General features: G+C 33.1%; 1 protein-coding gene across 1 annotated transcript; it reads left to right on the forward strand.

Moving 5' to 3' along the window:
* The first annotated feature begins 5953 nt into the window (after positions 1-5953).
* LOC107177392 (uncharacterized) lies at positions 5954-11959 on the forward strand. Its single transcript, XM_052443770.1, has 4 exons — positions 5954-6136; positions 6583-6644; positions 10586-11618; positions 11705-11959. The coding sequence occupies exons 1-4, from the start codon at positions 5954-5956 to the stop codon at positions 11957-11959; spliced, it is 1533 nt and encodes a 510-aa protein (XP_052299730.1).
* The last annotated feature ends 2857 nt before the right edge of the window (positions 11960-14816 follow it).

Below are 14816 nucleotides of genomic sequence, written 5' to 3' on the forward strand. Positions count from 1 at the left end.
ACCAAGTTGCTGTGTACATGAAAAATACCCACAAAAATTTCCCTGATTCATTGCTGCAACAGTTCGACTTTGGTACCTCCGCCACCGATGCTCCAATAGAAGTCAATGAAGATGCTACTGATGCAGATGAACCTAAGGAAGAAGCTGCAACAGAACCACAAGCAAATGCCAATTTAGATGTTGACGATCAGTCAGACCAGCCTAAAGAAAAAAGGGTGTTAAGTCTATAATAGACAGTTCCCCGATAGAGGCGGATGAAGACCCCGAAAAAGAACTCAAGAAACCCTCGAAAAGAACATCTTTCAAGTCTAGGAAGAAACACATCATAAGAGAAGAGGAAGATGAACCTATAGAGGAGCCTCCCATTCCAATCCTCTCTCGGAAGGGCAAAGAAAAAGTGATCATCCATTCTGCATCCGAAGATGAAGCAGAAGACATTGATGCGGAGTTGGAAGTTGTAGCAACTAGGGTTACTCGCACACCCACAGAGATAAAGCACCTACTCGATATCATTGCCGTAATCACGGGCGAATGGTCTACAGCCGAAAAAACTGCTCCAACTACCTCATAACAAACTTTCAGCAAACCCATTCTCACTAGTCCTAAAGGACCCAACAAGAGAAAATGGGGCATTTCTGGAGCTGTTACTGCCTCAGACACACCAGCGCAAAAGAGGACCAGATCTATTCCACCCTGAGAGGTTGCACCCACTGGAACTCCCCCAACCAGCCCATTACTGAGAAAGAAAAAGTCGTTGTCCGCTACCTCACCGCAAGGGTCTCCTAAGGATCGTCTGTGAAGCTCCTTAAAAAAGCGGTGAACCTATTGATTTCTATTGTAGCAGTGATGTCATCAACAAGGAAGTACCCCCTACCTGCCAGTTTATTTTACTTCTTTTTGAAAAACTTCTCTTTCGTTTAGTTTTAATTTTCTGATTCATTCTGCCGGTTTTTTTTTTATTTCGTGCATGCATGTGTGGTTAGTGTTATTTAATTTTGTGTGCTTGTGAGGACACAACACCTCTTAAGTTTGGAGGGTGTTTTGTGCTTGTGTTATGGTGTGAAGTTCTGTTATCTAGTATTTGTGTATGGATTTGAAAACTTAATGAAGATAAATTGAGTGTTATTCAATATTTATGAGAATACCAAGTAGAGATAGTTAGAGATGGATGTTGGAATTCTATCCCGACACTTAAACTTTGATTGAGTTTTATGAGATTGCTGTAGCAGAGCCAAGAAAACTAAAAAGAGTAGAAAATATCTCAAGTTTGGGAAACAAATTTTGTGTACTGTGCTTGTTATGAAATAAATTTTACTCTTATGGCTTAAGTTGCTGAATAACCAGGGTTGAGTATGAACCACATATGCAAACTTGAGTCCAAAGGCAACAAGAGTTATGAGCATTGCTGTAGCAATAAAAATTTTTTTTTTGAGGTCCTCTGTCTAGGATATTAAGTAGTTAGGTCTGTTCATGAGCCCCATGTTCAACCTTGAGTTAAAGATATCTTTAGATAAGACTATGCTATGAGGATTACTGCAGCAACTCTGATCTGTGCATTGGTTGAGTAATTGGGTGTCATCATTATAAGTGATCGACATTCACATGAAAAATCAATGATACATTGGAGAAAGTTTTTTAAAAAAATATTGTATTGTAGCCTAGTTTGAGTTTATTTATGAATTCTGCTCCCCTGTATGTGAATATATTTGTGTTCTACCTTTGAATTATATGGAATGTCTGTGTAATGCTGTAAGACCTCTAGAATTTGATCAAAATGACACACACACACTTTGGACAGAATGAGGCCTAAGTCTAACACTTGAACTGCTATGGCAATTTTGTATCATTAAGAGTGTGATCTGAGGGTTGAGGAATCTTTACAAATTTGATGACAGAGTTAAGTTAATTGTTGTTAATTGTTGCATCATTGTGTGATTGAAGTGTTAGTGTTGTTATCATTACTTGAGGATAAATAATGGTTTACGTTTGGGTGTGTGATAACTCTATGAAACGAGAGTTATCATGGCACTTTTAGACTTAAATCAATACCACTTAGAGAGTAAGACCTTGTTGTGAAATTTAAGCTCAATTGCTATTGGTGTCAATGTGCAAGTGTACACAATAAGTAATAAAGTGATGAGTATTCAAGATCGTCTTCACATGGACTGATGTTACTTGAAATGCTACAACAATCACAACAGTATAAACTTTCTTCTATCTTAACTTAGTAAAATTAATAAGATTGACCAACTAATGAGAATAACAATTCAATAAAAGTATATATGCAATTATAAATTAAATTGTACGTTCAACACAAAACGAATTCAATAGGAGTGGAGTAATTGAATGATCAAATTCTCTCGATGGGGTGACTGTTTTGTCAAATTAACACCAGTTGCTACAATATTTGTTATAGCACTGGGCAGAATTACTTTACTTCCTTAGCTGTTGCGTGTTGGAATTCTCATACCCTTATGCAGTGTAACAATGACTAGTTGTTATGTCAACACAAGATACGACATTACAAGCATGTACTCTCTCTCTACCCTACAAGGTGAATTCCTATATCTAGTTCATCACGAATCTTAAATTAAGTGTGACCCTTTTGGGATTCAATTTAAACACAATCCAGGAAACTTAACTTAAGATCAAGTATTGCTTTAACAAGTTCCACTAAGACAGACCCTTTTATGACTCTCTCTTAACTAGTATCATTAAATGAGAGGTCAACCGAAATAATGAATATAATAAGATTTATTAAAGCAAAGTGCTACAGCAAGCATGCAACAACTCATAATAACAGTAAAGAACCCATCTAAATTATTCGTCACTCAACCACAATCAAATTTAGTTCATAAATTGTAAAAGAAAAACAAACGATAAAGTTCCAGCCATCAAGTACATATTTCCAACCAAAGAATAAAGAAAAAGAACAATAGTTGAATGAGAAAAGTTGAATTCCAAATATTCTGCAGATTTTGTTATTGGTGCAAACTTGCGTCATTTTCTTCAATCTTCTCCTTTATTTCTTTATTGTTTTTCTTTCAATTGCGATTGACGACCCCTTTTGTTTCCTATGATGTGTGCTCCTTTTATAGTTAAAAATTAGGGTAAACGGAAGCCTAGGTCGTGTGTCTTTCAGATTAGGAAACTGCAGATCGCAATATTCTACAAAATCTTCCTATGTCGTTGTTCTAGGATTGCTACAGCAATAACTACAGCAACTGCACTGTTTCAGATTTGTTTCAATTCTTCTGTAGACAAGTTCTTTTCCATCTTTTGCAAGCCTATTGCAGTAGCATTATTTCCTTGAAATTTGAGCTTCCGGTCACCTACAATTATGCATATGATTTAAGCACACAATTTATTCTAATTCAAGCAAACTTTATGAAGAATAAACTAAGATGAATAATTATGCAAAATTTAATAAAAATGCAATGAAAACACGCCATTTACTCTCTAAGTAGTATTGATTTAAGTCTAAAAGTGGCATGATAACTCTCATTTCATAGAGTTATCATATACCCTGAAAGTATTGTAGTATATTTGATAACAGAGGAAATAAAAGGTATATAAATGACAATTTCCTTAATTTGTTTTGTCATAATATATCTGAAAAACTTGTCTTTGAAAACAATTAAAATTAGTCAATTCCAAGAGTAATAATGTAAAGAAAAAGATATAAGCATAGAATTTAATAAAGACATATGTATAAGATGTTTTGAACAAGTTATAAAAATATGAGAACCAAACTACGCATTTGCTCTAAACCGAAAGAAGTAAAGGCCATTTACCTTATACAGAAAAAGAAGCAAGTTGAAAGGCTAAAGCCAAAATGGTATAGCCAAGGTACATTTACTCTTATTACCTCTTCCTATCTTGCTCTTGCAACTCCACAACGATAACAGTTAGCTAATTCAAAGCAGCCAACCCTCCAAGACGCAACACAAGTTTTTTCTTTTTTAAGTAAAATGATTATTTTATTATTTAACCGTGGCTTACTTATACTAGCCAAACAAAGCAAAACAATAATGGGAATGAGACAAAACAATCTTTATAAATTAAAAATTGGATATTGACTAACTAAGCTGATAATATCTCAACCAACTTAGACTTATTCAACTATACTACTGCCTTAGACTTATTCAATTAAACCGAACATGTCCAATAGCTCAGGAAGCATATCAACTCTCTCCTACTTAAAGTTCTCCTTGGTCCTCAAAGGTGATGTTTGGAAATTGTTTCTTGATAAAATTTTGATCTTCCCAAGTTGCATCAACTAGGGACATCCTCTACAAGTGGATAAAAACCTCTTGCTTCTTCTTTCGGATTCGTGGATCAAGTATTGCTTGTAGCATAGGCATAATTTTCTCTTAATTAAGTATTGTTTTAGGTAATGTTTGCTGCATCTCCATATGCTCTCCAATTTTCTTCTTTAGGAGTGCAACATGGAAGACAAAGTGAATGCGAGAACCCAAAGGCAATTCTAACTTCTTGGCTACTCCAATTTCTTTGTAGCATTTTGTAGGGACCATAATTTTTAAGAGTAGTTTGAAATTTTTTCTCATAGATACTGAGAGTTGTCTATAAGGCTGTAGCTTTAGATACACCATATCCCTTACAGAAAATTTCCTCTCCTTGTGCTTTGAGTGATAGATGTGTTTCATCCTAACCTGGGCTTTTTTAATCATTTCCTTGACTTCCTTGATAATTGCATCCCTTTTCATCAACTCTTGTTCAACTGATTCAACTTTAGCTGCCCTTGGAACAATATGCCAATAGGGATAAAGGAGCTTTTCCTGAGACTACTTCAAATGATGTTCTCCTAATTGATAAATGGTTGCTAGTATTATAGCAAAATTCTGCCCATGTAAGCCATTTTACCCAATTATGTGGTCGTAAACTCGAAAAGCATTTTAAATACATCTCAAGCATACTGTTCACCACTTCACTCTTCCCATCTATGTGAGGATAGTAGGCAGAGCTCTAGTTGAAAATGTGTCATTGAGTTGAAATTGTTTTCTCTAGAATGTACTAGTGAAAGTTGGATCTCTATCACACATAATAGAACGAGGCATACCTTGCAAGCAAGTATACATGAGCAATGCCAACAACAATATAGGAATGCGAGATGGTAATAAAATGTGCATATTTTAATAACCAATCTACAAAAACAAGTATAGTAGATTTACCATGAAAATGTGGCAACCCCTCTATGAAGTTTGTGGCTATATCTTCCTATATTTGAGCTGGTATTGGAAGAGGATGTAGAAGCCTTGTAGGCATTACTTACTCAACCTAGATTTGTTGACAAACATTGCAGTTTCTAATAAGGATTTTAATTCTATTTCACATTCCCTTCCAATAGAAATTTACTCGAATTTAGTGGAAAGTCTTCAAAAAACCTCCATGTGTGCTGTTATAAAATTGTTCAATGATGTCAGGAGTAAGAGTTGCATTTTTTTAAAGTATTTATTTTCAAAAATAAGAACCTATTTTATAACCTCCATGGACCTATGGCCTAACCATCCTTGACCATCTATAGTAGTTGCTGGAGAGAGGTTTTAGATTATATTTCTTCTTTGATAGCTTTAACCCAATTAGGCAACAATCTAAAGATAACATGATTTTCCTCTAGAACTTCCTCTTTATAACATGATTTTCCTCTAGAACTTCCTCTTTCTTGTTTTTCTTAAAAGTGCATCAGTTATTATATTTTTCTTTTCGCTTTGTAGTCAACCACAAAATCAAATCCCATTAATTTATAAAGCAATGTTTACTGGGCTCTGGTGCTAATTTGCTGAGAGTAGAGATGCTTGAGACTCTGATTGGTCAGTGCATACTATAAACTGCCTACAAAGCAAATAAGGCCGCCATTTTTTAACCGCCAAGACAAGTGCTAGAATTTCTTTTTCGTAAGTGGACATGTTCGGTTCGAGTGAGAATTTCAATTATGGGTCTTTCTTACAATAATGTAGCTTCTATTTCGAACTTGGAAGCATCGCATTCAACAATGAATTTCTTTGTAAAATCCAGTAGTGCCAATACTGGTGCCTGTGTCATAGCTTCTTTTAGCCTCTCAAATGCTTCTTCAGCTGGTGGATCCCATTGGAATGAATTTTCGTTTAGCATTCAAGTTAGTAGTCCAATTATTTTCCTGTAATTTTGTATAAAATTATAGTAATGGCCAGTTAATCCTAGAAATCCACGAAGAGCTTTAAGATTTTGAGGTTTGGGCCAACTCATCATTGATTCTATCTTTCTTGGATCAACAACCACACCTGCACTTAGGCCTAGGTACTTGACTTGTTTTTGGCCAAAAGGACATTTTTCTTTATTTTACATACAAACGGTGAGATCTTAAAATAGAAAATACAATCTTTAAATGCTAACATGATCAGCCTGTGAATTTCTATATACTAAGATATCATCATAGAAAACTAAAATAAACTTTCTTAAGTGAGCTTAAAATATTTCATTCGTGAGAGACTGAAACGTTGATGGAGCATTTATGAGACCAAATGGCATCACCAAGAACTCATAGTGGTCCTTGTGAGTTTTAAGGTAGCGTTTGTATTTTAGATTGGAGTGAGAATTCTAAGGAGTGGCAATCCTGAGATTAGGAGTGTGGAGTGGGAGTGGGAGTAAGTTATTTACTTACATTGGAATGGGAGCATGGAATTGAAATCAGAATCCAATTAATGTGTTTACATAATCTTGGATTGAGAGTAAATGATTTTAAATTACAGTTTTACCCTTATTTAAATAATTATAGTTTTAATAAAATAAAATATATTTGAAAAATAAAATATTTATTTTATTATATTTGCAAATTAATCGCAGACGATGAGGCCTTCTTCTCAAACCCCTTTAATAATGATTAATATTCTTAATTATGAAAATCACAATTTTTATTAATTTTAATTTTAATTATGTAAATAAAAAATTCTTATTAAGAGCAACACAAATGAAACATTATTATTAATAATATAATACAAAATTAATATTTTCTTAGAATAAAATATTGATTATTATCAATTACTAATATTAAATAAATATAATAATATTATATTTTCAAATAAAAATAGTGTATAGTAATATTATTAATTCTCTATGAGTATAATAATATTATTTTTAACTAATTTTAACTTAGAATCAATGTAAATTATTATTTTTAATAAATATAATAATATTATATTGAATATGTTTAATATTATTGTTTTTAATAAATATAATTTATAAAATAATATAATAATATTATTTAAATTAATATGATAGTATTTATTTTATTTTATTAAATGTAAGGGTAAAAAGGGAAGAGGGGGGTGTGGATTCCCACTCCCACCTCCCTTCATGGGAGTGGGAATCCCACTCTGTAGGGATTCTCACTCCTCTCTTAAAATTGATAAGTAAACATTGGAGTATGAGGAATCTAGACTTCTCACTTCTACTTCAGGAAGTAAACATTACATAAATGCAGTCTTTTTGATGTCGTTAAGATATACCCTGATTTAATGATATTCGGATCCAAAATCTAGCTTTGAGAAGACTTTTGCACGATGTAATTCATCCAAGAATTCTTCAATTACTGGAATCGCAAACTTGTCTTTGACAGTAACTCAATTTAAAACCCTATAACCAACACAAAAGCACCAAGACCCATATTCTTTCTTCACTAAGATGACTGGAGAGGAGTAAGGATTGTTACTTGGTTGAATGACACTTGATCTCAGCATCTTAGCTACCATTTTTTCTATTTCTGCTTTTTGAAAATAAGGGTAATGCTATGACTTTACTGTTACTGGTCTTTAGTTAGATTGTAGTGGTATCTTGTGGTCGTGGGCACGCCCTAGAGACAGGGCTTTAGGTTTAGAAATTACATCTCCGTAAGTGTTTAAAATTTGTTGTACTTGTATCGGCACTACAAGGTTTTCATTTTGAGTCTTATCAACATTTAAGTGTAGTAAAAAGCCTTTTTTTTTTCCTTTTCCTCATCACTTGTTGGCATTGAAGGTAGCTTACTAATTTATTTTCCAGAGTAGATAGACCTTGCAAAACTACGTCCTTCCCTGTTACCTTAAATTTTATTGATAGCTTAGAAAAATCCCATTCAATAGAACCCAATGTACTTAGCAACTGAGTGCCTAAAACAACATTGTAGCCTTCAAGGGGTAATAAATAAAAGACCACAATTAATAGAACTCCTAATAATTTAATTGGAGTTTGCAGACATGTACCTAGGTTGCTCAATCTTTCACCGAAAGCCACCATCACATTGAGCTGCTTAATTGGTATTAGTTACAGCCCCACCTTTTTCGCCAACTCTTCTTGGACAAAATTATGGGTGCTTTCTAGTGTTAATAAGTACTGTCACCACCTTCTGTACCAGTCTTCCCATAACTTGCATCATTTTAGGAGTTTGAGTTCTAACCATGGCATGGAAAAACATTGTAGGTTTTGTCCCAGTTTGTTCAATAACTTCATCTCCCTCGATCTCCATCTCTACATCTTATCATTATCTTCAAAATTTTCTTGAATTAGAATCAACCTCTTATAGCAATAGCCAGGGCTGAATTTTTCATTGCATTTAAAGCATAACCCTTTCTTTTTCTGCTCGTTCAACCCTTTAATTGTTATCTTTTTTATCGGTCCATGAGACAAGTTTGTGGGTAACATACTGTGAGATTAATAACCCCTTTTTATGGCTATAATGGATGACTTGCTTCTAGAGGTTTCTCTTGCTTTATACAACCGAGCCAACTAGATAACTGAAGTTAGACTATCTAGTCAGTTGGCTTATACATCGGTACGAACTGATTCACACAGACCGGTGATAAAGCAGCTCAATTGACATGCATGAGGTAGATGCCCTACTTTAGCTAGGAGTTTCTCAAACTTACTTTGATATCCTTTGCACTTCCAGTTTGCTGCAATTTAGTTTGCTCTCCAAAGAAATTGAGAAATTTGTTAGGACATACCTTGAGTAAATCCCTTCTTTGAATTCATTCCAGGATATGTAAACTGATTCCTGTTTCAGCATTTGGTACCATAATTGTGCATCGCCCTCTAAGTGAAATGAAGCTAAAGAAACTTGATCAATAGTAAGAGTTTCATAAATTTCAAAGAATTGTTTAGCTTTATACAGCCAGCTTGTTGGATTTGGCCCACCCTTAAATCCTGAAAAATCTAATTTTACTAGCTTTGGTGCATAGCAGTGGCTTGAACTAGCTTGATGCGTGTTGTCATTGCTGCTGCTACATACTCCTTGGTTATGTTGAGGAGTTGAAGAATCTTCAGCCTTATCGTTAGCCGCTTGACTTGATATTTGATCTATCCACACACTCAGCCTCTCAAACATTAAGCTAATTGGCTAACAATTTTATTTTGGCTAGTACTTAGCGACTCCATACCCTTTTCAATATGCTCCACTCTTTGATCTACAACCCAGTTTTGATACCAATTTGGTACATGCAAGGTAATTTTACTCTTCCCATCTTGCTCTTGCAACTTTCAAATGATAACAATTGGCTAATTCGAGGAAGCCAATCTCTCTAAGATGTAAACACAAGCATTTTTTTTTTTGAAAGTAAGATGATTGATGATTATATTATTCAACTGTGGCTTATTTATACTAGCCAAACAAAGCAAAACAATAACAGGAATGAGAGAAAATAATTCCTACAAATAAGGAATTGGATACTTAACTAACTAAGCTAATAAAATTCTCAACCAACTTAGACGTATTTAACTATATTACTACGTTCGACTTATTCAATTAAACCGAACATGTCCAATAACTTAGGAAGCATATTACAAAATTTGTCAACGATCACGCTTGATTACACTTTCACTTTTGAATGAATCTTTTTAAAACTAAATTTAAGCATAGGATAACAAAAAATTTAAATCTTGAATGTCAATAACAAGCATTACGTGTACCCCTTGACTTTGGCAAAAAATGAAAAACCAAAAGCTTATCCATTGAATGTCGACTGAAAGCAGCTCCAAGCCACAAGGTATAATCCAAAATTTGGTACATATCCTTTTATTTGATGTCAAACTGTTTCTTGAACAACAATAACTTTTATTAATCGGAGGAATGTAGAGCATTTCCTTATTGAACAGGTCTCTACCTAAGCGATTTAGAAATTTTTATTTACACTCCTTTGTTTCTTGTTAGAACATTCTCTAAATTAACTTTCTAGCCTTGCATGCACAAAGAAACGCTGGCCAATGAAAATGCTGACGATGGTGGATCCAACGCATTATGATTAAGAGTTTAAAAGATGTGCATCATTTTGCCACCTATCACTTAGATTTGGTCAATTTAATTAATAGTTTATGTGGTTCTTTTCAGTTTTATGTTTCTTATGTAATGAATAATCCAATCGATGCTTTATAAGCTTCCACCCATCTTTTCATTAATAATCAATCAATAAACCTTTGTTCCAGCAGCTCTCGTTGTCTCACATTCTCTCGTAAATAAAAATTCTGAAAGGATCTTAGTCTATTGGGTTACTATTTTTCAGAGTTAATTCGAGAGTATTCACAAAAGGTGAAATCAACAAGTTGTTGATTGTGTCAGATTTCTTTTACGACAAGGACTGGTATTTCGCGGCCATGATGAATCTGAAGAGTCAAGTAACCGAGGTAACTTTCTAGAACTTCTCAAATTTTTGGCTGATCATAATGAGGATATAAAAGCTGTTACATTAGAAAATGCCCCGTCATTTTTGAAAGTGACATGTCCTGATACCCAAAAAGACATTGTTAGTGCTTGTGCAATTGATACCACTAATGCCATTATAAGAGAGATGGGTGATGCATTTGTTTCTATTTTGGTTGATAAATCTCGCAACGTATCAATAAAAGAGCAAATGGTTGTTGTCTTACGATATGTAAACATTAGTGGACAAGTGGTTGAACATTTTAAAGGCATTGAACAAGTTGTTAGTACTACTGCTCAATCACTTAAGGAATCTATTGATAGACTTTTTTCTAGACATGGGTTGAGTATGTCTAGGTTGCGAGGGCAAGGTTATGATGGAGCAAGTAATATGCAAGGAGAATTTAATGGCCTTAAAACCATAATTTTGAGAGAGAATGAGTGTGCTTATTACATTCATTGTTTTGCTCATCAACTCCAGTTAGCTCTTATTGTTGTTTCAAAAAATCATATTCAAATTGAATCGTTTTTTGCTATAATTGCCAATGTGGTGAATGTTGTTGGAGCCTCATCTAAACGTTGTGATGCTCTTAGAGAGAAACATGTTGAGGAAGTTGTTAAAGCACTTAATCTTGGAGATCTCTCGAGTGGGCAAGGCCTAAACCAAGAGACTACTCTAAAACGTTGTGGTGATACACGTTGGGGTTCACATTATAATACATTATTGAGCATTATTAACATGTTTTCAGCAGTAATTAGTGTATTGGAAATGATTATTGATGATGGACCAAAATCTGGGCAAAGAGGAGAAGAAAAGAATTTACTAGAATTGATGTTGTCATTTAATTTTGTGTTCTGTTTACATTTGATGAAGAATATTTTAGGGGCTACAGATGAGATATCACAAGCATTACAGAGGAAAGATCAAGATATTGTGAATGCTATGAACTTGGTTAGGTTATGTAAACTACAACTTCAAACAATGAGACAAAGTGGATGGAATTATTTGATTGATGAAGTTACTTTTTTTGTGTGAAGCATGATATTGATGTGCCTAATATGGATGATATGTTTGTGGATAGAGGGCGTGATATGTTTGTGGATAGAGGGCGATCACGACGTAAAGCTCAAGAGATCACAAATTTGCATCGTTATCGTGTTGAATTGTATTATGCAGTCTTAGATATGCAACTTCAAGAGCTTAATTCTCGTTTTAATGGGACAAACACTGAGTTGCTTCTTTGCTTAGCATGTTTATCTCCAAATGATTTATTTTCAGCTTTCAACAAGTAGAAGCTATTACGGCTAGCTCAGTTGTATCCAAATGAGTTCTCTACAATTGATATCATGGCACTTGGGACTCAACTTGATACATATATTTTGGATATGCGCACTAGTGGTGAGTTTTCAAAATTAAAGGATATTGGTGATCTTGCAATGCGGATGGTCAAGACTAAGAGACATAATGTATATCCATTAGTTTACTTGTTAATAATATTAGCATTGACTTTACATGTTGCCACTGCGAGTGTAGAGAGAGCATTTTTAGCCATGAACTTTTTGAAGAATTGGTTACGAAGCCGAATGGGAGAGCAATTGATGAATGATAGTTTAGTTGTTTACATAGAAAAAGACTTATTTAATAATATTGATAATGAAATTGTAATGCAACGTTATCAATGTATGAAAACTCGTAAAGGACAATTGTAAACATATATTGAAGTATGATAAATCTTTCAAATTTATATATTTATTACTTTTAAAAATTTTTTTATCGCCGTTGAGTAAGCCCCCAGTCAATCAATATGTTGTCTCCGCCCCTGTCAACAACCCATGAAAGAGATCCGTTCTTTGTCCCTTTCCTCCTCTCGGACTTGACATTTTATTTCACCTTTTGGAAAACCTCTCAATGGTTATGTCAGCTTATGTTATTGCTATAGGCAATTAAAACTTCATATTGAATATTATGGGTGCCATTTAGTTAGTTGAGGTGATAAAATAGTTTGTCTTTAAGATAAGATATCTGGAGTTCAAAATTCGTTTATCAAGGGTTTTACATTTAATTTTTTTAATTAATTCTGAAAGTTTTCCAAAATTATAGTTATCCCCTTTTTTCCATAATTTTTTATTTAAATTTTCAATTAATTAATATAATAAATTATTCAATTAATTATTTAAAGAATTCATATTTCTACCACCAAACAACCACCAAGGGAAAAAATGGTAAGATCGATTAAAAAGTTAATTCTTAGGAGGTTTTGGTTGCATTTTAAAGGGGTAAAAACTTGTTTAGTCTTTATATTTTGAGAATGGTGCCCATTTAGTCCCTATTTTTTAAAAATACTTCAAAACATCCATGCCGTTAAATTATTGACACCCTTGCCGTTACTTTTGTTCCTTTTGACTTGCTTTTATAAGATTACTCTCCTACAATAATATTTCTTTTTTGGACATTAATAAAAAAAAAATTAAATTACCAATTCAATCTCAAAAAATAAAATAATAAATATTAATTTTTGTGGAATACTTTGTTGAGTAGATAATATATTAATTTTTTATTAATGTCCATAAAAATTGTAATTTAATTTTTTTACAATATTAATTTTTTTTGGACATACATGAGCTTCCACATAAATTTATATATATATTTTAAATTTTATTTTTAAGGTTAAATTGATAATTTAATTTTTTTTATCAATGTCGTAAAAAAAGAAACATTATTGTTAAATGGTAATATTGTAGAAGCAAACCAAAATGAACAAAAAAATAAGGGCAAGGGTGTCAATTACTTAATGATAAGAATGTTTTGAAGTACTTTTAAAAAAATAAGGACTAGTTGGATACTAACCTTAAATTTTAAAGATAAATGAGCTTTACCCCATTTTAAAATATTAGGAGATTTCGATTAGTTTTGTCAAATAACATAGCGTTCCGCTCTTTTTCTTCTCAATAATGAAACAAAAAGCCTACATATGCAATTGATGGGCAAATAATTTGATGCAAACCGATCCGATCTGACCAAACTCCATAGAAAAAAAAAATCAGGTTTGCATCGAATCAAATTATTCACCCAATCCGAACGAATGAGATTATAACCAACCTGATCGGATGGGATTATAAACCTGATCCGATCGTCCGATCAGATTGGTCTAAAAAAAATCTAAAACTAAACAAAAAAGTAAAATCTAATTGAAAGTGTAGTGACAGCCCACAGTCATAGCCTTCAATGGATCTGCTGCTCCCTACTGGATTTGCTCCTCCAATCTCCAACCAAAATTTTTGACGATATATTAATTGTTAATAATATGTATTGTTAACAATAAAATTAGAAAAATTTGGGTATTGAAAATTTTGAGTTTGATTGATTATGTAATGGTAACTTGTATGCTTAGATCAAAAGTATGATTTGAACTTTGATTCATTATTTATGAGTTTGCTTTGCGTTCATCCTCTCAGGCTGTTTCTTCTAGTGACTTACTTTAGTTGTCATTTAATTGAACATAATTATAATTAATTAGGTGAATAATTATATTATTTTTGGGTGTACAAAATATTTAATTCATTATATATATTCGTACATGTGTGGATCCAATTCCGAGCTGATTCGAACTTCACCCGATTTTTTTGATCCGATGCGATTTGAACATGTTTGAGACGGAGTCGGTCAGTTATATGTTTGAATTGAGTTTGGATGATTTTTTTTCCCAACTGATCAACCCAAAACTTAATTAAATTGATTTGAATATGATCCAAACCCGATTTTACTTACGCTAGTGCCACACGTTTAAAATTAATGATTATGTTATACTTTAAAATAGTTTGATAGGGAATATAACTTATATAGCGTCGTGAATCTCGTGATGAAAGGGTTATATAAGACAACTAAAATAAATTTCATTGTTTCGCAGAGTATTGGTACACATATACATATAAGATTAATCATGTCTGAATTTTTTATGCTAGTAGATATAATTTCAACCATCTCTTTCCCATTGACATTTTATAAGGATGCTTTATCCAATTCACGAAATTGTTGATGATTCGTTCCAGGCTTCCAGCTTGTGAAGACTTAAACGCCGAAGACTTTGTGAAAACAACATTTACAATATGATCGATGACAATCATATAAAAGTGATGACATAGTTAAAAC

Source organism: Citrus sinensis, chromosome 6 (assembly GCF_022201045.2).
Source record: "Citrus sinensis cultivar Valencia sweet orange chromosome 6, DVS_A1.0, whole genome shotgun sequence".
NCBI lineage: Eukaryota > Viridiplantae > Streptophyta > Magnoliopsida > Sapindales > Rutaceae > Citrus > Citrus sinensis.

Coding starts and splice junctions, on each gene's coding strand:
- LOC107177392 (XM_052443770.1), top strand. CDS start 5,954: ATGGGTCTTTCTTACAATAATGTAGCTTCTATTTCGAACTTGGAAGCA. Junction 6,137..6,582: donor AATTTTCGTTTAGCATTCAA/GTTAGTAGTCCA, acceptor TTTGTATTTTAG/ATTGGAGTGAGAATTCTAAG. Junction 6,645..10,585: donor AGTGTGGAGTGGGAGTGGGA/GTAAGTTATTTA, acceptor TGATTGTGTCAG/ATTTCTTTTACGACAAGGAC.